The sequence below is a fragment of the Stegodyphus dumicola genome, chromosome 3 (genome assembly GCF_044657685.1).
Source record: "Stegodyphus dumicola isolate Sdum_Otavi_A_Nest chromosome 3, ASM4465768v1".
Taxonomy (NCBI): Eukaryota; Metazoa; Arthropoda; class Arachnida; order Araneae; family Eresidae; genus Stegodyphus; species Stegodyphus dumicola.
The window spans coordinates 249612969-249637903 of NC_140770.1; the positions used below are offsets into that span (position 1 = coordinate 249612969).

Sequence of the window (24935 nt, forward strand, 5' to 3'; positions counted from 1 at the left end):
TTAGGCTATTCTCTCGCAAGCTATTATTACGCTCGGCCGTACTTTATGCCTTTGATAACTTCGCAGTCTATTAACGTTAAGGGGCCATTTTTAGTAGAATCTTGATAGCTTCGGCTATACCTCTTTAATTTAGATAAGTTTAGTATTATTCTTAGTCTCTTAAGTTCAAAGCCCAAGTGTCGTCTTTATTGCACATTCCAAGACGAAGTTTTGTTAAACTTTAGTTGGAATAGTAAATGGCTAGTTTACCCTTCTATCTTGTTGTTTCCTGTCACACGAACTCTATTATTCCCTTATCAGTTCTTAAGATTCTTCACTTACAACAGTAACTTAGATATACAGAGTGAGGAACTCTACAACGAAGCCGTATGCACGTAACAATACTTTAGCTGGTACCTAACAACATGTTTTTCACTTACTACTTAGCAAGAAGCTCTCCTTTTTTTAAATGTAGACTAAACAAAAGTCATGATATTAACTTATTTCGAAGTCCATGAAAGAAACTTTTACCGTATATAGTATAATTATTATTTAGTGAAACAAGGAAACCCTTTAGCTGAGTTAGCTGGGTACTTAACAATTGTAAACGAGCATTCTTTTGGACTTAGTAAACGTACTTCTTTAAATGTAGACTCAACAAAAACGATGATATTAAACTCACTTCTGAGTCCATGAAAAATATTTTACCGCATATAGTATAATTATTATTTAGTGAGACAAAGAAACACTTTAGCTGAGTTAGCTGGGTATTTAACAATTGTAAACGAGCATTCTTATCGCCTTAGTAAAAAGTACTTCTTTTTTAAATGTAGACTAAACAAAAGTGATGATATTAACTCACTTCTGAGTCCATGAAAAATTTTTTACCGCATATAGTATAATTATTACTCAGCCTTTTTCGTATAGACATACTTAAAAGTGGAAAAACTCATTGTGAAATTTTGTTACAAAAAAGCGTATTTTGTATTTTGTTTAATCGAAATAAAACAGTATAAAATAATCATAAACAGTTGTCTCGCATTAAATACCCATTTCGCTTACAGGAAAAAGGCAAAACAATAATCTGGAATTTTTCATATATCCGGATTAGCTGTATTCCCAGTTAATCCGGATATTTGGAGCTTTATTGTATTTCAATCTGGTATCTATGGAATTTTATGACATATAACCCTGATGTCAAACATATTTGCCCAATAATCCAATAATTTCTTTTGTACTTTTTTTATCCCGCTTGCAGCATATGGCAGCTCATGTCCAGCTCTGGGGTGAGGAGAAATTGTTTATCTTTTGCTTGAATAGACATCGTCCGCCAATACCTCCTCTGCATGCCGACAGCAGGCGGTGACTGACCCTGCAGAACACATGCTCTCGGGTAGGAGCCCCTCCTTTCTTGTATTGCAAAAGATAATACTTCCCTGGGAAATATATTCGAGAGAACCAAGGGTTCTTTTACGCCTGGAAATAAAAGAATGTTTAAATGTTATTTGAAAATATCTGCGTTTTCTGAAGCAAAACCTCGGCAATCCAGTGAAAATTTTAAAAGAATTAATGCGCAAAAGTAATACAATATTCTGCTATTACGGCAGAATAAAATTGTTACCTCCTAAAATATAATTTTGTATCTATTTACAACTCCGACAATTTTACGGCAGTCTACCAAATTAAAATTTGTACATTTTCGTTACATTAACGACCCGTAAACATGTATTCTTGTTACCAATCTCACTTATCTGACAATGGTCAGCATAAGCCCATGACATTTTTCGTCGCAAGAAGTCAAATGCGCCTATCGTTAGTAAGAGTAAAGTTGGAATAATATGCAGTGTTTCGAATAGAAAATAAATATAAAATACAATTACAACAGCAAGCACTATGTATTAAAATAAATAATGCAGAAGTTACTGATCTGGTGAAAATTAGCAATTTTGGAAACACTTTAAAGGTTGTCAAACTATTGACATTTATTGTAAGCCAGGAACACTATTGACATACCAGAAGAAAACAATGAAAAATTCAATTTAAAATACAAAAATGATGACTAAAAACACAATTTTTAATTAATAAAACAGTACAAATTAAAATTACAAAACCAATACATTAAGCTTTACACATAATGTACAATACGTAACTTTTGTTTTACCATGTACACAGCAATCTGGTTTCGTTTAAAAACAAAGAATTGCACAAAGTCGGATTGCTGATAACCTCGGCATTGAGCTCTAGCCATGCCCACAACTCTCCAAAAACAGTTGAAACTTCAAAATACTTTTCACCATAATAAAAGTAAAAGAAATTGAAACAGATGTGCCAGATGCACCAGTTTAACGAAAAGTTATTGCCTAAAGTGTTTGAAAAAAAAAAAAAAAAAAAAAAAAACATTTTTTGCAAACATGTTAAGCTTAAAGTGCAAAATGTAAACAAAAAAACTTAAATAATTAAAACAGTATAAAGACAAGAGCACTTAACATTCAGAAAAGGGAACAACATTCAAAAGTGAAAAAAAAAATGAAAAATATTCATTTTTGAGAAAAAGCAGAAAAAAATATCGGAAATAAAAATAACCTACCAAAAATATAAAATTTTATTCAATGCTCCTAACACAAATTTTAATCTCCTCCCACTTCATTTCCCTGCATTTATTAAGTGGCCTTCTCGTGTTTATTGCCAAATAAAACTGAAATTAAATTTGACGATTATAAATATGCAAGGTACTTTTGATATGCTTCCAAGTATTTTCTATTGTGTTAGCATGACATCCAGGATCAAGGTAAAAAAATTAATACTATTCGTATAATTAAATATAAAGGCTTAAATCACCTTCCTATATTTTTATATGATTTGCAGAAAACAGAATATATTGTCATTTCTTTATAAATCCATAAGTTTTTTTTTTGTTTGTTTGTTTGTTTTTCCCCTGCCTGCTAAAACTACTAAAAGCAACCTACTAGATCCCCTTTCTCCACCCCTAAACACCCACTGTCCTTCAACAGAATGCTTTCAATAATATTTTCATTTCAAGATTCTCTTGTGACACACACATGCGTAGCTCTCTCACACACACATGCGTGTGTACAAATAACATATTCACTTTTAGTATAAACAGCATTTCAAGCATTGCCGCATACATGCTTAGGCATTGCTTTTTTTATTAGGGGGCATACAAAAAATGCGCACGGGGAATTTTATAAATAATAATACATTTTATAATTCTGAGTTTAAAATTAATAATAAAAATTTTAAAAATTTACGCACAAGAATGGTTCATTTGTATTTTAAATTATATTTCTATCAAAATGTAAGTTGCAGTGCTTGCCATTCTGTTATTCTCAAAACAAATAAATACATTTTAAGAAAAATGCTTGTTATCTCTACCTATAAGAAAAGAAAGAATCTGTGTGTCTTTCGTTCGTGCTGCGCGTAAGCTAATAGGCCCAGGGCTACGAAATTTGGTATATATAGGTGCATCTAGACAAGAACCAGTGCACCGCGAAGCAACTTTTTCGAAATTCGAATCAGATTTTTTTTTAGTTTATCTTTTCAATTTTATCGCATCATTTTGAATTGTTTCATTCTTTTAGAAATGTGGTTTTGGCAACAGTTTTTCATTCACTTGTATACTGGACTGCTGACTGTTGCAAATCAGCACTTTTGCCACTTGCAAAAATGAGGGCGATCATCCTGTACAGTTTTAAATTTAATGTTTCTCTTGGATACTGGAAGTTTGTCGAAAGACGGCAACGGGAAGTTGGTTAATTTATTTATTAGGATAATTAATATTTGTATTAACTTATATTGCTTATTTCATTGTAATATTTTTATATGTAATACATTTTTATTGAAATGTCTGTTTTTTACTCCAAAGGGACTTGTCCCTGAAGGACTATTGTTTTCGTTTTGTGATTTTGCGTTGGTTCACTATAAATGTCCGTTTCACTCTTCAAACTGTTGCCACCAAATGTTAGAGTCCTGGATTATATTTGAAGAAATTAAATAATGAAAAATCTGCATAATTGTATGCATATTTCTCGCATTGTGATAAAACGACGGTACACACAGGCATCGAATTTTGAATGACGTAATCCTACTGCTAATGTCGAAGCCCAAATTTGAAATTTGGAATTTGGTTTATAATCGATTTCATATTTTTAAAAACTTTAACGGATTTTTGAGTAACAAACTCAAGGATTTTAAAGCAAGCAATGGCAACATTGTACAGAAAAAACCATTTTTATCTCCAGCGTGCGACACTCCGTATCGGAAATTCTAAAGATATGCTCAATTTAAAACTATTTTGCAATATTGCTCTTGAACTTAATTTTATGGTTTAAGTGCGAAGAACGTGATATTTAATAAATAAAGGTAACAGACAAAATGTTAAAAAAACTTAAATTAAAAATCTGAAGTCTTTCAGATTTTTATTTATTTTATTTTAATTCTTAAATATTTTTTTAAATTCTTAATTTTTTGTTTAATAAAGTTATTCTGCAGAGTAAAATTCTGCGCAGTTTTTAAATTTAACGTTTGGTGTTCCCTTCAGGCATTTTAAAGTACATTTAAAAGTCAGACGAAGGCTGGCCGCGTAGCTGCTAGTAGATACAATATATGCATAAAATGCATTTATTTTACAATATATGCATAAAATTTAAAATACGCTTAGGACGCTTAGGACACATACATACCTTTTAAAATATATTTAGAAAAACATAATTTATTTCATTTATGTTAATAAACCTTGAACGAACCACATCTGCATTGAATTTTACTCTGAGCTATGAATGATAATGAAATGAATTACACAACTATGAAATACACAATGATTACACAACTATGAATTACACAATGATTTATACTAGTTGTTTAATCTTTTCCATAAACATATGGAAAATCACTAATGCAAAATTTTTCTTCCATATTCATCAACATGCTCTTGCACTTAAATGAATTTAGTGAAATAATTTTAGATTACCATAAATATATGTTTTATAAGTTTTAATGTGATTAACTATCGGACAAAACATTGTATCTGAAGTTAAATGTTGTTATTATCTATTAATACTTATTTACGTACAGCAAATAAATTATTTTCTCATTAAAATTAAAAAATGACTGTATAACAACCTATGAGCCATCATAAAGTTGCACAAGAGATTTGGTTTGGTTTATTTAATCATGGCAAAGCATACTAGGGCTATCTGCTTAAGGGGAGGAATGCCTTCGTGGAGGACTTTTTAAGGAAAACTGGCTCGTATACACGTTACACATGGGGAAAACTACGAAAACGCCCATGCAGCCAGCCCGTTCGCGGGCTTCGAACCTCGGACCGAACTACCAGGTTTCAGTGACTTTACCGCTCGGCCGCTGGTTAGCGTTAGACAACAGAATCGTCACATTTCTTGTTGCCGTTATCTTCAATATAAGATACAACTCTGTTAATTACAATTTTTCATACTAAGTAACTTATCTAAAATGTTCATACAATTTTCATATAATATTTGTTTTCCTCTTTAAAATAAGTCTAAAAGATATAAGTTTACCAAGTATTGTGCTGCATCTCCAAATTCTTATATGACATAATTAATTATCAATATTGTAATAGCTCAATATTTACATTTTGATATTATTTACCATCGCAGGGATACTTAAATATACTGTTGCGTGAGTACGGGTTCGTTATGAAATGAATGCACAAGTCCGATGAAAAATGAACAAAAATTTATTATTATCACAACAAAAATGCTTAAATTTTCTCAAATTATCATGCAGTATTACAATACCTCACAGTAGTTATCTTTTAACTACTCAAATGTCCAATAGAACGTAATTCAAAACAGCTAAAGAACGCTAATCCGCGAATTCGCTGCAATCAACAAGAGCAGTTTTCTAAACAACAACAAACTAAGCAACTGCTACAAACTGAGATGTTTTCCTCCTTTTATAAGATTTTAAAATCACGCGCTAGAATTTTCCAGTACTTTCTCGAAATCAAAAAGAGATATTTATTTATTTAATGCACGCGCTCTTGTATTTTCAATTTTCCGGCTTAGCTTTCTTTTAATATTCGTCACGCGCTGCACTGCGCGAGAAATAAAACCATTTAATTTATAATTGAACTAACATTAGCTTTTTAAATACCAAATTCGTAACACTGCCCCCTTCCCAAGGACTGCACGTCCCGGGCAGTACAATCCCTGGACAGGAAGCTAAACTTACAACTGTGGCATAAATGCAACTGAGGCATAAACATTACATTAGGATATCAAACAATATAAACAATAAATGCAATAACTAACTTAAACAAATCAAATGCTATCAAATACTAAATACAAACCAAATACTAAATACAAATCAAATACTAAATACAAATCAAATACTAAATGCAAATCAAATACTAAATACAAATCAAATCAAATACACATTTATAAACAAAAAGGACCATGGTCTGATACTATTTACAATTATTTACATTACGTACTATGGCCATAGTAATGAGCTAACCTGTCGAAATGAACGACTTTAGGTTTAGAGTTCGAAGACTTACGAATCCGAACCACGACGTCATTCAGTCTTTTTAGGACTGTATACGGGCCATCCCAAGGTGACTGTAATTTCGGGCAAAGTCCTTTCCGTTGAGTCGGATTCCACAACCACACCTTGTCTCCTTCGTGGAACTGATGTTCAGTAGCTCTTGTGTCGTAGCGGGTCTTCATCTTCACGGTCGCCAAGTTGACTCGCTCTCGTGCAAAGTTGTGCATTACTTCAAACCGGGCCTGGAGATCTTGAATATATTCCTCAGACGATGAAGGAGCATCCGGAGGGCGGCCAAACAATAGATCACAAGGCAGACGAAGGTCACGACCGAAGAGCATCTGTGATGGAGAATAGCCGGTAGTCTCGTGGACAGCACTGCGGTAAGCCAGTAAAAAGAGTGGTAATTTCTTGTCCCAGTCCTGTTGGTTTCTGGAAACCACTAATGAGAGGTTATTAAGGATGGTTCGATTGAACCTCTCTACCATGCCGTCCGACTGGGGATGCAATGGCGTCGTTTGAGTTTTGTCAATGCCGAGTAGTTTGCATAGTTCTTTGATTACTGCCGAGGCAAAATTCCTTCCCTGATCGGAATGTAACTGAAGAGGCACTCCGAACCTGGAAATCCAGTGCTGTATCATTACCTCAGTTACTGTGACAGCCTCTTGATCAGGAATAGGATAAGCTTCAGGCCACTTGGTGAAGTAATCAATGACAACGAGTATGTATTTGTTGCCATCAGCAGTTCGTGGCAGAGGTCCCAGGATGTCAAAGGCGATACGTTCAAAAGGCGCCCCTACGTTGTAAAGTTGCAGCTTGCCTCGGCTGCGTCTCCTCGGTCCTTTCCGACCTGCACAGGCATCGCAAGATCGGCACCACTTTTGCACGTCATCCTTTGCAATTATTCCAGTAAAAGCGCTCACGAACTCTCTGCAAGGTCTCCATTATTCCAAAGTGACCTCCAGTAGGGGTGCTATGTAATTCTTTAAGGACATCAGGAATGCGGGATCTTGGAAGTATAAGTTGCCATCGGAACGTCTTCCCATCATCCGATTCGAATTTCCGGTATAAGACGCCGTTTCGAATGTGAAGTGAATCCCAGAGTGCCCAATATTGTTTGGTTGTAGGACTACAGATAGAAATGTCCTGCCAGGTAGGTTTTCTGTTTGATGACTCCATTAAATCAATTATGGGTTTAATGTCGCGGTCTTCCAGCTGGTCTTTCCTGACTTCATCATCACTCCACGGTTCTCGATCAGCCGATGTTGATGTTGTAATTTGTCTTGCGACCGGAGTCAGCAGCTCGTATTTCGCTTCCACCCTGGAACAATATCGGCAGCTTTCTTGGCAAGGTCTTCTAGACAGGGCGTCGGCGTTTCCGTGTGATGATCCCTTACGATGACGTATAGTGATGTCATATTCTTGGAGTCTCTGTATCCACCTGGCTATTTGACCCTCAGGATTCTTGAAATTTAAAAGCCAGGTCAATGATGCATGATCGGTGCGGAGCAGGAATTTTCTGCCGTATAGATAGTGATGGAACTGTTCTACAGCTTTGACTATGGCGAGCAACTCTTTCCTGGTGACACAATAACTCCTCTCCGGTTTAGACAGGCACTTGCTCCAGTATGCCACTACATGTTCTTGGCCGTCTATTTCTTGGGACAAAACAGCACCAACACTTTCATTACTCGCGTCGGTGTCGAGAATAAATGGTCGGTCAAGCTGAGGATACGTCAGGATTGGAGCAGATGTTAAAGCCTCCTTTAAGTTGTTAAATGCATCCTCGCATTCTTTTGTCCACAAGAACTTCTGGTTGCTCTCTGTCAGCTTGTGTAGGGGTCTTGCGATGGAAGAAAAGTCCTTCACGAATTTCCTATAGTAGGTGCAAAGCCCTAGGAAGCTTCTCAGCTGATGGAAATTTTCGAGACGTTTCCAGGATTTAACGGCTGATACCTTTTCAGGATCCGTGCGCACACCTTCTGCAGAGATGACATGTCCCAGGTAAGTCACTTCCTTTCGGAACAATTTGCATTTAGCGGGACTCAGCTTCAAATTGGCTTCTTTCAGTTTCTGAAGCACCTTCCTAAGATTTTCTAAATGTTCTTCAAAACTCTTTCCGACGATGATGATGTCGTCCAGGTATATGAGGCAGGCTTCGTAGGAAAGGCCTTTCAAAACAGTTTCCATAAGACGTTCGAATGTTGCCGGCGCATTACACAGTCCAAACGGCATCACCTTGAATTGCCAAAGCCTTTGTCCCGTAGTAAATGCCGTCTTTTCTCGGTCTTCAGGCTGTATTTCTACCTGCCAATACCCACTCTTTAAATCAAGTGTTGAGAACCACTTGCTTCCAGAAAGAGTGTCTAGAATGTCGTCAATTCTAGGAAGAGGGTAACTGTCTTTCTTCGTAACCTCATTCAACCGGCGATAGTCGACGCAAAATCTTGTTGAGCCGTCTTTCTTTCTGACTAGGACGATGGGAGATGCCCATGGACTTACTGAAGGCTCGATGACATCGCTTTCTTCCATATCTTTTAACAGTGTTCGCACCTCTTCCTGTTTAGCAAACTGTAGACGTCTTGGATGTTGCTTGATCGGGGGATGATCGCCGGTATCTATTCTATGTTGTGTCAAACTAGTTCGACCCACGTCAGAAGACGAGCGGGAGAAAACAACTTGAAGATCTTTAATGACGCGATCGGCAGCATTCCTCTCTTTATCGTTTAATTGCGCATTCTGCAATAACTCCGATGTAATTCTCTCTGAGGACACGGATTCTTGGATGTTACTCTTTCTTTCAACGGTAGTAACTGGAGTACATGCTGCAACCACTTCACCTTTCTTAATAATTCTCCCCTTCTCAGTTACATTGGCGACTCTCACCGGGATAACCGTTCTGGATAGGTCGACGAGTGTTGAGGCTACTAGTACTCCTTTTGGGCTATTACAGTTATTGGGATATTCTATGATGCCGTAGCGGAAATTTCTGTTTTCGGCTATGGATCCAGGAAGTAAAATTTCTGTTCTTGCCGGTATTGTGATATTGTCTTGTGCTATGATTTTATGGACAGATTTAACTTCATCATTGACTCCAAATAACGCTGTGTCCTCAGATGTAGAATGCAATTCGTTATTTTTAAAGTCCAAGGAAAAATTGTATTTCCTTAGAAAGTCCAATCCGAGTATGCAAGAATCAGTGATCTCTGCTACATATGCCGTGTGATGGTAAGCGGCACTTCCAAACGTGATGTTAGCATTTACTTTTCCATCGATGTTGATCTTCTCACCGGACACAGTCTGTAGGGTAACGCAGGGCGGCGTCCAGATAAGTTTGCTTCCCAGTTGTTGAGCCAAATCTTTTCGGATGATGGTAACGTTGGCTCCTGTATCTATCGTCATATTGCAGGGAACTCCATTAATATGTCCTATTATGAAAAGTCCATTACTGCCGCCTCTCACTGCAGAAATCTGAAGCGCTTTAAACTGGGGCTTTTCATGATCTGGCAACCTCCGCCCCGCGAGATGGCCACTAATTAGTTTCCCTGCTGTTTGTTAGGAGCGGTCTTAGCATCCGTGCCCTGGGGTGTTCTGCAGTTTCGTCGGATGTGCCCTTCAGCACCGCAGTTCCAGCACTTTACGGTCGGTTTCTTGTCACCAATATTCTGTCTCAAGGCGTTCAGTTGTCTAGTTAAATCGTCTAGACGAGCAGTGACTTGATCCCCTGGCTAATGGACTTGAGCAGCTCTGACTGGATGGCGGTCTCGACGGGTGGCTTGCTGGGCTGCCTCAAATTTCATGGCATACACTAAAGCGCTTTTCAGATCTTTAACATCCGCCATTCGCAGTGCTTTCTGTATTTCAGGGTCCCGGATGCCATCAATGAAATATTGCAGGGACAGGATTTCCCTTGTTTCTGTCGGGCACTCCGAAAAGGCGTGATGTGACAGCCTTTCAACATCCGTGGCGAGCTCCTGAAGCGTTTCGGTGAGCTTCTGTTGACGAGATTTTAATTGGAGCCTGCTGTAGTCTTTTAAACATTTCTCGCCGAAGCGCAGCTCCAAAGCGCCGGATAGAGCTTCGAAATCTAGCCTTTGATTTTCGGGAAGCGTCTGCAGGATATCCGCTGCGTCTGCTCTCAGAGAAGCGGCGAGATGACAGGCCTTAGCTTGGGAATCCCATCCATTCGCATCCGCAACGATAGAAAATTGTGTCCTATACACCTGCCAGGAGGTCTTCCCATCATATGTAGATAGTTTCAGAACGGAACGAGCAGGCATCGATAAAAATTTGAAACCTTCAGAATTGTTTCCTACCGTCGCGATGCACTTCTTTAGGCTGTCAACTTCTTTGGCGACGGCAGCAGAAACCCTATCATCAATTTGTTGTTCGACGGCAGAAACTCTTTCTTCAATTTGTTGTCGGAAGGCCGAAACTCTTCCTTCGACTCGTTGCTCCACAGCCGACACTCTATCTTCTATTTCATCTTTGACAGAAGAAACCTTTTCTTCAATTTGCCCGACTTTATTTTCGACAGCTCCTATTCTGTCTTCCATAGCCTCAAATTTACTTTCTATTACGCAGGTTATTACTCTTTTCATTTCGTCTTGACCTGCTTCAATCTTTTCTTGTACAGCTGTTATGTCTTCTTTAAAAGTTACTTGACCAGCTTCCAACTTTTCGTGAACGGCTTCCATTTTCTTTTTAACGGATCTTATCTCTGCTTTAACAGAGTCTTTCATATCTTCTTTAAATGATGCTTGGCCAGCTTCCATCTTTTCTTGGAATGCAGCAAAAGCACTAATGAGCTGTCTCAATTGTTCTTCCATCGCTCTTGTGATTGGCATTCAAATCCCACTTCTGACACCAAAAATTGTTGCGTGCGTACGGGTTCGTTATAAAATGAATGCACAAGTCCGATGAAAAATGAACAAAAATTTATTATTATCACAACAAAAATGCTTAAATTTTCTCAAATTATCATGCAGTATTACAATATCTCACAGTAGTTATCTTTTAACTACTCAAATGTCCAATAGAACGTAATTCAAAACAGCTAAAGAACGCTAATCCGCGAATTCGCTACAGTCAACAAGAGCAGTTTTCTAAACAACAACAAACTAAGCAACTGCTACAAACTGAGATGTTTTCCTCCTTTTATAAGATTTTAAAATCACGCGCTAGAATTTTCCAGTACTTTCTCGAAATCAAAAAGAGATATTTATTTATTTAATGCACGCGCTCTTGTATTTTCAATTTTCCGGCTTAGCTTTCTTTTAATATTCGTCACGCGCTGCACTGCGCGAGAAATAAAACCATTTAATTTATAATTGAAATAACATTAGCTTTTTAAATACCAAATTCGTAACACTACATAATATTCATGAATAACCTGCTTCAAAATTCCTTTTGTGCTTTAACCAATTTAACTGAACGCCCATTACGAGATTCAAAGGGAAATACAGAATATAACCATAATGGTCCCCAAATACTTACAGATGTACTTAGATGAAGAACTAAATGTACATTGAAATTCATTGTTACCTCACCATACAGTAACTCAAATTCAAAAACCAAAAATGTGAAATAACAATTTGCAATCTTAGTTTCATATTTTGAAACAGATGATTGCAATAAAATATATATTACAGACACAATATAAGTATAATATCTAAAGTATTTTGTTGATAACATATAATTCAAACATAGAGTCTTGTATTGCAAAAGCCAGTTCCTCCACTACGATATGGCTGATGTGACTTTCCACTGAACTATATCAGAAAATAGTCTTGGCCATCTAGTTACTAATCGCGGAAATTTTATGCTTAATAATAATTTATTTAGTATATTATATTTTTTATCAAAATAGAAATATAATATGTGATTTGAAGAACTTGTCCGTAAATTTGCAAGAAGTTTTGTTATTTCTAACAAAGGCTAATACCTATAATCAATTTGAAAACCACTGACTGTGTCAAAGTAAGGCAGCACGAACAGTGAGCTTAAGCCTTTCATTCCTTCCATTTCTTTTAATTAAACTACAGTATTTTCTATATCTTTTCGCATTTCCTTGTCTTCCTGTCACAGAACATCTCAGCTTTATCTTTTATTTGATTTTCTACCAAAGATCCGAGATGGTCACAGCATGTACATCCCTTTAACTATTTTACGTTCTGCCTTTGCAACACTATTCTGTTACACCAGATATTAACAAAATCTTGATAGTTTTTTGCATACCATCATTAACAAAATTTATTCCATTTATTTGCTTCCAGGATGAAAAGGGTAAGAAAGATAGCCATTACTGGCTGTTGATTACCAAACCATAATCCAGCAACCATAGCATGGTAAGACTGAAAACGCTAATAAATGATAATTCATTTATTGTGAACTAGACTGTCCATAGAGTAGACACTTAATTATAGTACTGACTTTCGATCTACAAAAGTTATTCGTAGTAAGCAGTTAGTAAATTATATTTCTTTGAAACATTTCATATTAACAATTTTTATTTCCATTAGTTTGTAAAGTCTGTCTCTTTGAGAACATAAACTTTTAAAAGGACTGTTGAAGAATTATCTTTCAGTCTTGTGAAACAAACCAGAAATCAGAAGAAGGGTGTATAAGACCCTTTTATTCAAACATAAAATTAACAAATGGCCCAATTTGGATTACAAGAAGCCAGCACTTCTAGCTTAACAGAAATACGTAACGAATAATAATGTCAAGGTGTGGAAGATTAGCCTAACGGCTCACAGAATACTTTAACGCGCAGGAAAAGCTCTGATTTACGCAGGAAAAGCTCTGCGCAGGAAAAGCTATGATTGATTTGTAGTAAACGGGAGAGACATAGCCTAATACACTCAACGCCGCTAACTTAAGTCGCTAATAATCACAGCACAACATGGCCTGGAATAGGCAAACACGCTCTAAAACTAACTTCCGAAACTCTTGCAAATACCACTTCATTCTACCTTAATCTGAATAAATTCGCTTAATGGTTAATTCGGAATTTGAACCAACGTCGAACTAACTGTCTTCTCTGCCATACTGCATTGATATTTTTTTTTACTGCACTTCATTTATGTTATACATTAAATTCGTAATCAGCGTGTTTGTTATTACATAAAGTTGTATTGCTTGTATCATGCCTAAGTAACTAAGGTATAACATAACTTTCCATAATAAAATTATTTCCAGAATTTCTTGTTTTCTGACTTAAATTCTTTATGGATTCAAATTTCCTGTTTGTGTGTATTGACATGTAAAATATGTTTGCTTTCATTTTTTTATCTACTTATTTACTGTTTTAGATTTTCGCGCGTAAACAGATCAGCTCGGCAATGTTCTAAATTTTTAGATATGCATTTTTAAAAATTTTGAAGGTATCAAATAACGCTACTTCACCAAATCTCATTAGTTTTACAATTTTTTAACTGCCTATCTATTGAATATTAGCAGCTAATTTTTCTACTATTATATATTTCTAGATGAGTATGATTAATATTATATATATATAGGTGGCACAGTAAAAATTTGGCGAAGGCTTTTCTGTGTAGATACAAAGATGACGTTTAAGCACGGACGTGGCCGAATATACGACAAAATTCACTGCCGGATGATTAATGCTTGCGATACATATTCTTATTCACACATCATTATAGTTGCAATATGCACCCCATCTTCCTAACATTCTTTGAAATTTACATCTTAGACAATGGACGAAAGAGAGAGATGAGCTGCACGTGTTAGCAGCAGCGAGCTACACGAGGAAGTAAATACGCATTCAGGAAAGCGTGAGATATTCAGTCAAAAGTTTCTTCAAACTGTTTGGAGAAAGGATGTCCGCATTTGTTGCGCGTTACATAAGATGATATGATGCAGATTGATTTCGAAATGACATATGTTCATATATTGCAAACAGTTAGTATTTTTAGGATAGGAACGGGAAGTAGCCAAATTAAAATGAAGAATAAAAGGGACTGTTACCAAACTAAAGTTAGAAATTTTCTTACATATTTTGTACGTACATATTAGAAAAAAATGAGTATTAAAGACTGGAAGATTTTCATTGTGAGCTAAAATTCAAGCAACAAAAATAATATAAAATAACAAATAATGATATTAAAAAGCCAAAGAAATATACTTTCAGCTTCAAATGAAAGGTTAAATACAATTCATGGAGACCGTATGACTGAGAAATTAGGCTAGAATACATGAAAATCTGGAAATTATCTTATGTAAAAATAGCTGGTGTTTTAATCATTTTAGCGCTATACAGTAGTAAATTCTGTACATAATAATTAATACACTCATTTGCGAACTGAACATAAAGCACAGTAGATGTCCAGTAAAATCAAGAGCGTAAATTCTTCAGCTGCATTCAGCGAATGAAATACTGCGAATAACTGTAGCCAGTTTTATGAAACACAAATTCAACAGAATTTTCGAATTCCCCCGTGTGTTACCTCTATATAGTACGAACATGTATGCGAGGACTGTTTCTACGTTTAATGAAGTGACAAGGTGTTAACTGATTTTATATAATAGTTTGTAATTTAAAGATATTTTTCATTACAATAAATCACGAAAGTTTTTCAGTTATAAGAATATTAGACAATTTTAAAGGAAAATATTTTCCTAATTCGAAATCTATATTTGTCAAGAAATTAAATTAGAGGTGTATTATTGGAGAAAGGAAATACTGAGAAGTTGAAAGTTTTCTCCAACGGGTATGATAATTTCAAAATTTCAGTCGACTTTTTTGGATGGGAGGGGGAGGGGGAATTTGAAAGGTTTCAGATTTTAAATTACGTCTAAAGAGGCGTTTTTTTAACGTTTTGTGTGATACGTTTATTTATTAAATAGCATGTTCTTCGTACTCAAACCATAAAATTCAGTTCAACAGCAATATCGCAAATTAATTTTAAAATGAGCATATCTTTAGAATTTCCCATACATAGTCTCACGGGATGGATTTTTTTTTTTTTTTTTTTTTTTTTTTTTTTTTTTTGAGGGGGTAAAGTGTTGCTATTGCTTGGTTTTAAATCGTTTAGTTTCTTAATCAAAAATTCGTTGAAGTGTTACAAAATCTGAAATCGGTAATAAAACAAATTTCAAATTCAAATTAGGGCTTATATTCTATGGAAAATCACGTTATGCAAATTTTGATAGCTCTAGATACCGTTGTTTTATCACAATGCGAGGAACATATATCAATTTATGCAGATTCTTCATTATTTTATTTCTTTAAATATAAGACACTTAAACCACTTAAAGACTAAAAACTTATGTTCTTCGCACTTAAACCATAAAATTCAGTTCAAGAGCAATATCGCAAAATAATTTTAACTTGAGCATATCTTTAGACTTTCCGATACACAGTCTCACGCGCTGGAGATATTTATTTTTTTAAATTTTATTTTATTTTATTTTATTTTATTTTATTTTTTTTTTTTTTTTTTACAACATTGCTATCAGTTGCTATTTACTCGTAAATCTTTGAGTTTGTTAATCAGAAATTCGTTAAAGTGTTACAAAATATGAAATCAATAATAAAACAAATTCCAAATTTCAAATTTAGGCTTCCAGATGCCCATATTCGCAGTAGGATTACGTCATTCAAAACTGGATATTCAAAACTGCCAGCCTTCGTCTGGCTTTTAAATGTACCGGAAAAACGGCTGAAGTTAAATTTAAAAACGCTAAATTTAAAAACTGCGTAGAATTTTACTCTGCAGAACAACTTCATAAAAAAGTTATTACGTATAACAAAATTACAATGAAATAAGCAATATCCCTTAATACAAATATTAATTATCCTAATAAATAAATTAACCAACTTCCCTTTGCAAAGTCTTAAGAACTCAAATGGTATAAAGGAGGTTAAGGACTTTGTTTCTAAAAAAATCACTCAAAACTTTTCAATATCTTAAAAACAGTGAAATAAGCAATAAATAACATAAAAGAATATAAAAAACAAAACAAAAATTGGTACTTTTCCGTTTTGCCGGCGCAAGCGATAAAGTCGCTAATAATGGTGCAACCGATGCCAAACGGAATATTCTCGCTGGTAACCTTTTACGCCTCATTTTCAAAACAAGTCGCAGCTTTTTCTTATCAGATTGATTGTTTCTTTCAATACTGACATATAATTACATAGAATTTTTATCAGATAGTTCAGTTTTATGTCCAAGGCCATTTTCGGTAATTAAGTCAATTAGGATGCAATCACAGCGCTTACCCGAAGCCGAAAATATAGAAAAGGTAAAGTCAAGAGTTAAATTCATCAATTCTAATGAGAATACATTAGCGAAGTAAAGTACTGCAGTTTTACATAATTTCTGAGTAAGCTATTCATACGAATTGAAATATTTCTTGCATTTAAACTTGTGTTCCAAATTAAGATTTAACTTGAAATTAATGTAGATAATTACTGAGAGCATTAGATTTTTGTAAAGAGTAGTTTACGTGAGATGAGATCGCTTGGGGTTACGTGATATGAAGCGGCGAATCAGGATTCTGAACCATGAAAGCGTAGTAAATTCTTAAATTAATGTCTTTTTACGAATTTATTGTCTTTATTTATCGGTTTTTTATAAAATTTTAAGCGATATTAAAATGTTTATGCCTTTAAAAAAAGAATTCTTAAAACTAACATTTTTTTAAATATTTTTTATGTGTATACTGTATGTTGTCGCCAATAAAGTCTGCTTGGCGAGATTTGCGCCGGCGAAACGAAAAAGTACCCAAAAATTCTGAAAAGCACAGTATAATTAATGATATTATATTCTTATATTTTCAAGAGGAAAAAATTCGGTGCTACTTTGGTAGACGTTTGCACGGATTTTTGGCGATTTACATTGGCGCGATTGTTGGAGCGGTTTTTACAGTCATCAGCCATCTTGAAAAATGCTGTTTTTACGTATTTTACGCATATAGTAAAGTATTAAAAAATTTAAAAAAATAAATATCGTTAAAAATAATGGATTAATTTTTTGTTGAAAACGTTGTTTTTTAAGATGGCTGGCAAATGTAAATAAATACATTTACTAAGAGTATAAAATACTAAAGCAAGGTTAAATTATTACTTTCATATAATAGAATAAAAACACCGCTATGAAAACATTGCGCCAACATTTACTTGGATTAAAATATTACTTAAATTGAATAATTAAGAACATCATACCAACGTTTAAAAGAATTAAAATATTACTTAAATACTTTAAAACAAGTTTTATAGGATTTAATTATTTCACATTAAAACATACGTGGCAATAAATATCTCAGGAATTTTTGAAAACATTGTATTAATTTTTTAATAAAAGTTGAAGTATACAATTATAAATTTAAGGAAAATTATGTACTTAAATTTTTTAAGTATTTTTTTAAGTATATTGATATGCACCAAAAAAAAGTCTTCTAACGATCTTCATCTTGGATCCACATCTCTCGCACTTCATTGAAGAAGCAATTAGCGAGGTTTTCTCCAAAAATTTAAAATAAATTTCCTCTGACGCTATTAACAATTTATAAATAAATCTTTGATTAGGAAAGCCATGTTGGTCAAAATAAGGTCTCCAAGGGCATTTTTTTTATTCCGATACAATTAATTCTTGGTAATTACCAATAACAACATTCATCTTCGAAACGGACATATCCATTCCATTTGAAATCTGAGGAATTCGAAGAGATGAAAAATAAAATTTTAAAATGGCGCGTTAATGCACAAATATTCAGTAATCAATCAGGGAGCTGATTACATCACGCATAGAATTACAATTATTTAAATAATCATCCATAATAAAATCATTTTTAAAACAAATGCAAAATTAAATTATATTTTAATATTTAACAGCCATAAATAATGTTTAAAACATTAGATTAAATTTGTAGATATTAATAAAACCAATTACTTTTTAAGTAAGGTGACGTCATTGGTTACATCATCCAAAACATAAAATTATATAAAATATTACAAACAACAAAATTTTTATTTCAAATAAAAATGCAAAATTAAATTAATTTTTAATATTTAGAAGCCATAAATAATATTTAAAACATGGAATTTATGCATAATATAAAACGCATTATTTTTTAAATAAAATGGCAGCAAAGTATCGGTTACCATAAATAACTTATCCGGCAATGGGTTTACCATAAGTCGCATTACTCGCCAAAAGAAAAATTGCCAAAGTCCGTGCAACCGTCTACCAAAGTAGCACCAAAAATTACAATGAAATAAGTTATATCCCTTAATACAAATATTAATTATCCTAATGAAAAATTAACCAACTTTCCGTTGAAGAAAAAAAATCATGCAAAACTTTTCAATATCTTACAAACAGTGAAATAAGCAAAAAATAACTTGAAAGAAACTTAAAAATCAAAAAATTTCGCGCACAATTTTACTCTGCAGAACAACTTTATAAAAAACATCAATCAAAATATATATAAAAAAATGACAATGAAATATGCCAATCTCTTAAAAACAGTGACATAAGAAATAGGATGAAAAATTGTTGCCAAACCCATATTTCTAAAAGAATAAAGCTATTAAAAATGATGCGATTTCATTAAAAATCTATCAACAACAATAAGAAATTAAAATTGTTGCCAAAATCACATTTTTAAAGATGTGAGACATGAGAAGTGTACTCGGAAGCTTCATTTAAAAAATTTTTATAAATGCAAAATATGATCATTTTCCCAAAATTCTTTTTGTAAAAGCAGTCGCAAGGATCGTGTCCAAAAATCAAAGAAAAATAAACTGTACATTTTTAAACATAAACATTTTTAGAAAAATCCCGTTGAAAAGGTGTTAATCTCACTTTGTTAAATAAATTCGTATTTAATCGATTTATTGAAACACGAAATTTATTTTAAGTTCGTAAAATAGCTAAGTGCCTACATTTCATGATAATGTGAAAATGGAGTGCGTAGAGTAAAATCTCGCTTTCCTATAGCCCATTATGTCTCAAAATGACGCGATTGTGTCACAAAACATAAAATAAAAAAAAAAAATTCGAATTCGAATTTCGAAAAAATCGCTTCGAGGTGCACTGGCTCTTGTCTAGATGCACCTATGTACCAAATTTCGTAGCCGTGGGTCTATTAGCTTACGCGCAACGCGAACGAAAGACACACACATGCACACACAGAGACAGACTCTTTGTTTTATTATATATAGAGATAATATCCCTGCTTAAATCTATTTCTGACACTTTGAATGCTCCGCTTCATTTTGTTCGCATACTACGCCAGAATTTTACCGCCTTTTCCTTTTATGATCCCTTAACTATCTCTTAGATGTTCATGTTCTTTACAAATCACAAAAATCAGATTTGTGCAATATTATTCTCTTATGCAACATTTGTCAATTTCAAAAGCCTGACTACATAATCCTGAAATAACATTAAAATTGTATTGCATTGCATACGATTAGGTATACTGCATATAATTAGTCGTCGTGTTTTGGCTTCGATGTTTGGATTACTATTTCTACGATATAAAAGGTCTGAAATGATCATCAGACTGTAAGTACGTTTGATTTCTACATTATTCTACTATTTTAAAAAGAGTACTGATTGGATAATGTCTTTACAAATTTGTCAAGAAATTCAGACAGAGCCATTTGAGTTTACTGCTATATTAGCAGAAGGACGAGCAATTTTAAGTTCTTTAGAAACTGTAATAGACTCAAGTAGAGTCACGAATATTTCAAAAGGAAAAATTATTACTATGGCATATCAAATTTATGATTTATTGGTTACACAAACTTTTGATAATGCCATCCTTAAGGGAAGGGTTGAAGAGCAAAAAAATTTTATCGAATTTCCAGCCACTTTCATTTGCAGCAGTGGCAGATCCAAAACGTTTTCCTCAGAATACAATACAAAAAATACAAGATAGATCTACAAGTAGAAATAGGTCCGAAGAATTCGCAGTTCTACTCTATGTCAAAAAGGAAGGAACTACTTCGAGGAGGTCAAAAACAAAATTGTAAACTCAATTAATCCCACCCAGTTACACATTGATGTTAAAAGACTAAGAAAAATTAATAAAGGAGGTGTTCTAATAGAATGTTCCAATGATATCGAAGCCTTGGAAAATACAAATGATTTGCTTAGAAACGATATGGTAATTCAACGTCCTGTTAAGAAAGATCCAAAAATTATTATTTATGATGTAGATTCTGATCTCTCTCGAGATGATCTTAAGATTATGATTAGAGACCAAAATATGGTCTTTGAAAATGGTGGTTTCGACTTAAAATTTTCGATAAAGGTAGAAATAACAAAGTACATTGGGTGGCCAGTGTAGATGCTAAGAAATATAGATAACTTATAAAAGCAGGAAAACTTAACATAAGATGGTCTCGTCTTAGAATTAAAGAATTTTTGAAAGTAACTCAATGTTTTAAATGTTCAAAGTATGGGCACTTTGAAACAAAATGCCTAGAACCGCAAATATGTGCTAAGTGTGGTGAAGTTGGGCATAAACATTGGGAATGTAAAGCTAGTACAAAATGTATTAATTGCAAAGAGGCAAGTATAAATTGAAGCTTAGCGTTGATCATTCTATCTTAGATAAAAATGGTCATTGTCACAAACGACAAATGGATCTTTCAATCAGTCGTACTAATTATGGCTAGTAGAAGTGACGAATATTTAAAATGGTTCAAATAAATTTACATCATGCCAAAGCTGCTGTAAATCAATTATATATTAAAACTATTGAAAGAGGCTATAATATAGCCTTGATCAAAGAACCTTATATAGTGGATAATAAAGTTCGGGGAATCCCGATGAAATTTCGAACTTTTTGTGACAAAAATTATCCACGAGCGGCAATTGTTCTGTTTGACAGCTCTCCAACAATGCTTTTGTATGCTTCCTCGAATATAGTGGTTATAAAAATAATCATTAATAATAGAAACATAGTTTTTGTTTCAGTGTATTGCCCTCATAATGATGCCTTGAATGACTATATTTATATTGTATTAACAGTATTATTGATTCGCATGAAGACTCGGAAATAATTATCTGCGGAGATTTCAATGCCAAGAGTACCCTATGGGGTCTTTATGATCACTCAATAGATCCAAAAGGTGATCCCATAATCGAATTCTGCTCGACAAACAATTTGAATGTTCTTAATAAGTCCTGATAGCCCGGCTACGATTTCCGGTGCCAGAGGCGAAAGCTGGATAGATCTTACCATTGTAAGATCTTCTTTTGTCTTGAACTAATGTAAATAATGTATAATGTGAATAATGTTTTGAATATAATTACATGGAACGCAAATGGATTATCTCATAGAATTCACAAGCTAAGAGATTTTATAAATGAGTACACTCCTGATGTTATGTTCCTACAAGAACACAAGCTTGGCCCAACCACACCTATTTATGTGCAAAACTACATAGTGCATCGTTCAAACAGATCTCCGTCAATTTCCCGCCCAAGAGGGGGTGGAACTGCACTCCTGATTAAACGCTGCATCCCACATATTCCTGTCACAATACCGCAGCTTTCGGTCGTGGAGGCCTCTGCAATCTCACTCACAACAAACACTTCCACAACATACATTCTTGTCTCCACTTACATTCCTCCAGGACGTCATGTATCTGCAGTCCTGGCGGACCTACAGATATTACTCAGTCTTGGTAAACACATTATCCTAGGTGGAGACTTAAATGCACGATACCGCGCGTGGAACTGCTACAATTCAAACGACACTGGACGTGTAATTTTCAACTTAGCCCACTCGGCTGGATTACACATAGCAGCTCCAAAAACCCCAACACGGTACACCACTAGGTCCACCGGGATCCTTGACTTCTTCCTGCTCGGAAATACCAGTGTCCCACTGGATATTTCCGTGCTGGATGAATTGTCATCGGATCACAATCCGGTTAAGATGATTCTGGACATTAGTAGGTATACCACAACAAACACAAGAGCCTTTAGGATCGACTGGCATATATTTGCCAAAGCTCTCAACAACATACACTATACACTCCCTACGATACAGACTGGGGATGACATTGATAGTTTTATTCAGGAGCTTACCCAAAAAATCAACACCGCACATGATGGAGCCAAAATTGAAATTCCAAAAAGGAAGCAGACAAGGAGCAGAGATTTGGAAGCACTAATCAAGCAAAGAAATGCAGCACGTAGACGTTTCCAACGCACAAGGTGCAGAGAGGATAAACAACAGTTCAATCGCCTATCTAATGCAGTCAAGTCTCTTACACGCGAACAAGCACAACAAAGCTGAACCAGCTACCTTAACTCACTTTCCACAGATGACAACTCATTGTGGAAAGCTGTCTCTAGGTATACTAAATGCTACAATAAAATTCCGCCCCTTAAAGGCCCCACGAGGATTCACTACACTGAAACTGAGAAAGCAGAATTGTTAGCACAGCAACTGGAATCTCAGTTTTGCACGAACAACATACATGATACATCAACAGAACATATTGTTTACACATTTCACAACAGCATCACACCAGATACAAACATAAACAACATCCCTCCAATCATGCCCTCGGAGGTTGTTGACTATGTCAATAAACTCAAGAAGAAGAAGAGCCCTGGCCTGGATGGCATTACTAACTCCATGCTTAAGAAACTGCCATTGAAGATCCTTTTCGTACTAGCGAAGCTTTTCACAAAGATTATGCAGCTACAATATTTTCCAAAAGCATGGAAAACTGCGAAAATCATACCCATCCTCAAGCCAGGAAAGTCATCATCAGACCCCGAGGCTTATCGACCGATCAGTCTACTCTCCTCCATGAGCAAGCTCTATGAATCAACACTCCTTCACAGAATCAACGACCATCTGGAGCGTAACAGCATCCTCATCCCAAGTCAATTCGGCTTCCGGAAAGGCTTGTGAACAACCAACCAACTGTACAGGGTGGCGGAGCTCATCTCTGAAGGTCTACACAAGAAGAGAGTCACTGGAGGTCTGTTTATTGACATAGCCAAGGCCTTTGATCGAGTCTGGCTGGAGGCACTTGTTTACAAAAAACACAATCTGGGCTTCCCAGATTACATCACAAACATCACCAAATCCTACCTAACAGGTAGAAACTTTGTCGTTCACGTCTCTGGAACAAATTCTACTGTACACCCTATAAGGGCGGGGGTCCCTCAGGGGTCCCTTTTAGGGCCCACTTACTTTAATATTTACGTGAACGACATCCCTACAACACAGAACACAACACTGGCTATGTATGCCGATGACACAGCAATCCTCACACAAAGTGCATTTGCTGGTTCAGCTATCCAACATTTACAAAATTACATAGGCACTGGAGACTTGCTCCTGCAGTGGAAAATTAAAGTTAACATCGACAAGACCCAAGCTACCCTGTTTACAAGGAAAGAAAAATTTAAAAAGAATCTCACCATGTATGGCAATTCTATCCCCTGGGCCAAGCAAGTCCCTTATCTTGGGGTGACCCTCAGTAAAACTCTGTCATGGAACCCACACATCACAAATATTATCAATAAGTTTCGAGCCCGTAAAGCTCAACTCTTCCCCTTAATTGCTCGAAACAGTGTTTTGTCAATAGATAACAAGTTACTCATTTATAAATCCATATTGCGTCCATTACTATGCTATGCATGTCCTGTATGGGCGTACTCATGCAATAGGTATCGAGGTAAACTGCAAATAGCACAAAACTGTATTCTCAGGCAAATTGCTAACGCACCTTGGTATGTGCGCAACAATAAAATACATGAAGAACTGGGCGTACGCCCTCTTAAGTCTGTATACTATCAAATAGCCAAGAGATTTCACTGCAGGCAGTTAGCAATCCAAAACCCTGCCATTAAGATACCTGAGTACGACCCATACAATCTGGAAAACGAACACAGACCATTGGCCATTCTAAATGAGTGGATTATGTAGCATAGCATAGTAATGCATTTCTGCTTAATGAATTTATATATCTATGTAGCACCTTCTTTCTTACTACTGTTGTAATCACTCATATTGTATTTTTGTATTTTCATATATTTATGTTTATCTGTAAATATTCATACTTACCAAGGGCTGGTCACCACCTTGTGCACTGCTTTAGTCATAACATCTTGACTTTCAGGTTTTCACCACTCGATAGCTTTCTGTCCTTCCAGTCCATTACAGCTACTGAAAAAGATAGCCTGGGTTAGTTCAGGAGATAGAATTATAACTTAGAATATACAAAAAAAAAAAAAAAAAAAAAAAATCTGAAATGCTTCAGATTTTAAATTACGTCCAAAGGGGCGTTTTTTTAACGTTTTGAGTGTTACCTTTATTAAATATCATGTTCTTTGCTCTTAAACCATAAAATTCAGTTCAAGAGCAATATCGCAAAATAATGTTAAATTAAGCATATCTTTAGA

General features: G+C 34.9%; 1 protein-coding gene and 1 long non-coding RNA gene across 2 annotated transcripts; both read right to left on the reverse strand.

The window, feature by feature from the left end:
• Positions 1–1036: 1036 nt before the first annotated feature.
• Positions 1037–24760, reverse strand: LOC146998314 (uncharacterized). Its single transcript, XR_015040061.1, has 2 exons — positions 24598–24760; positions 1037–1455 (listed from the first exon to the last, which is right to left on the reverse strand). It is a non-coding gene; the product is annotated as an uncharacterized LOC146998314 (long non-coding RNA).
• On the reverse strand, positions 11923–17428 carry LOC146998315 (uncharacterized). Its single transcript, XM_085812298.1, has 3 exons — positions 17387–17428; positions 12795–12887; positions 11923–12084 (listed from the first exon to the last, which is right to left on the reverse strand). The coding sequence occupies exons 1-3, from the start codon at positions 17426–17428 to the stop codon at positions 11923–11925; spliced, it is 297 nt and encodes a 98-aa protein (XP_085668424.1).
• Positions 24761–24935: the final 175 nt, after the last annotated feature.

What these genes read in the sequence shown, in the direction of transcription:
- LOC146998315 (XM_085812298.1), bottom strand. Translation starts at nt 17,428, where the DNA reads ATGGCTGATGACTGTAAAAACCGCTCCAACAATCGCGCCAAT. An exon ending in GCTCCAACAATCGCGCCAAT is followed by an intron (nt 12,888 to 17,386) that starts GTAAATCGCCAA and finishes ATCATTTATTAG; the next exon opens with CGTTTTCAGTCTTACCATGC. An exon ending in TTACCCTTTTCATCCTGGAA is followed by an intron (nt 12,085 to 12,794) that starts GCAAATAAATGG and finishes TTTGAATTTGAG; the next exon opens with TTACTGTATGGTGAGGTAAC.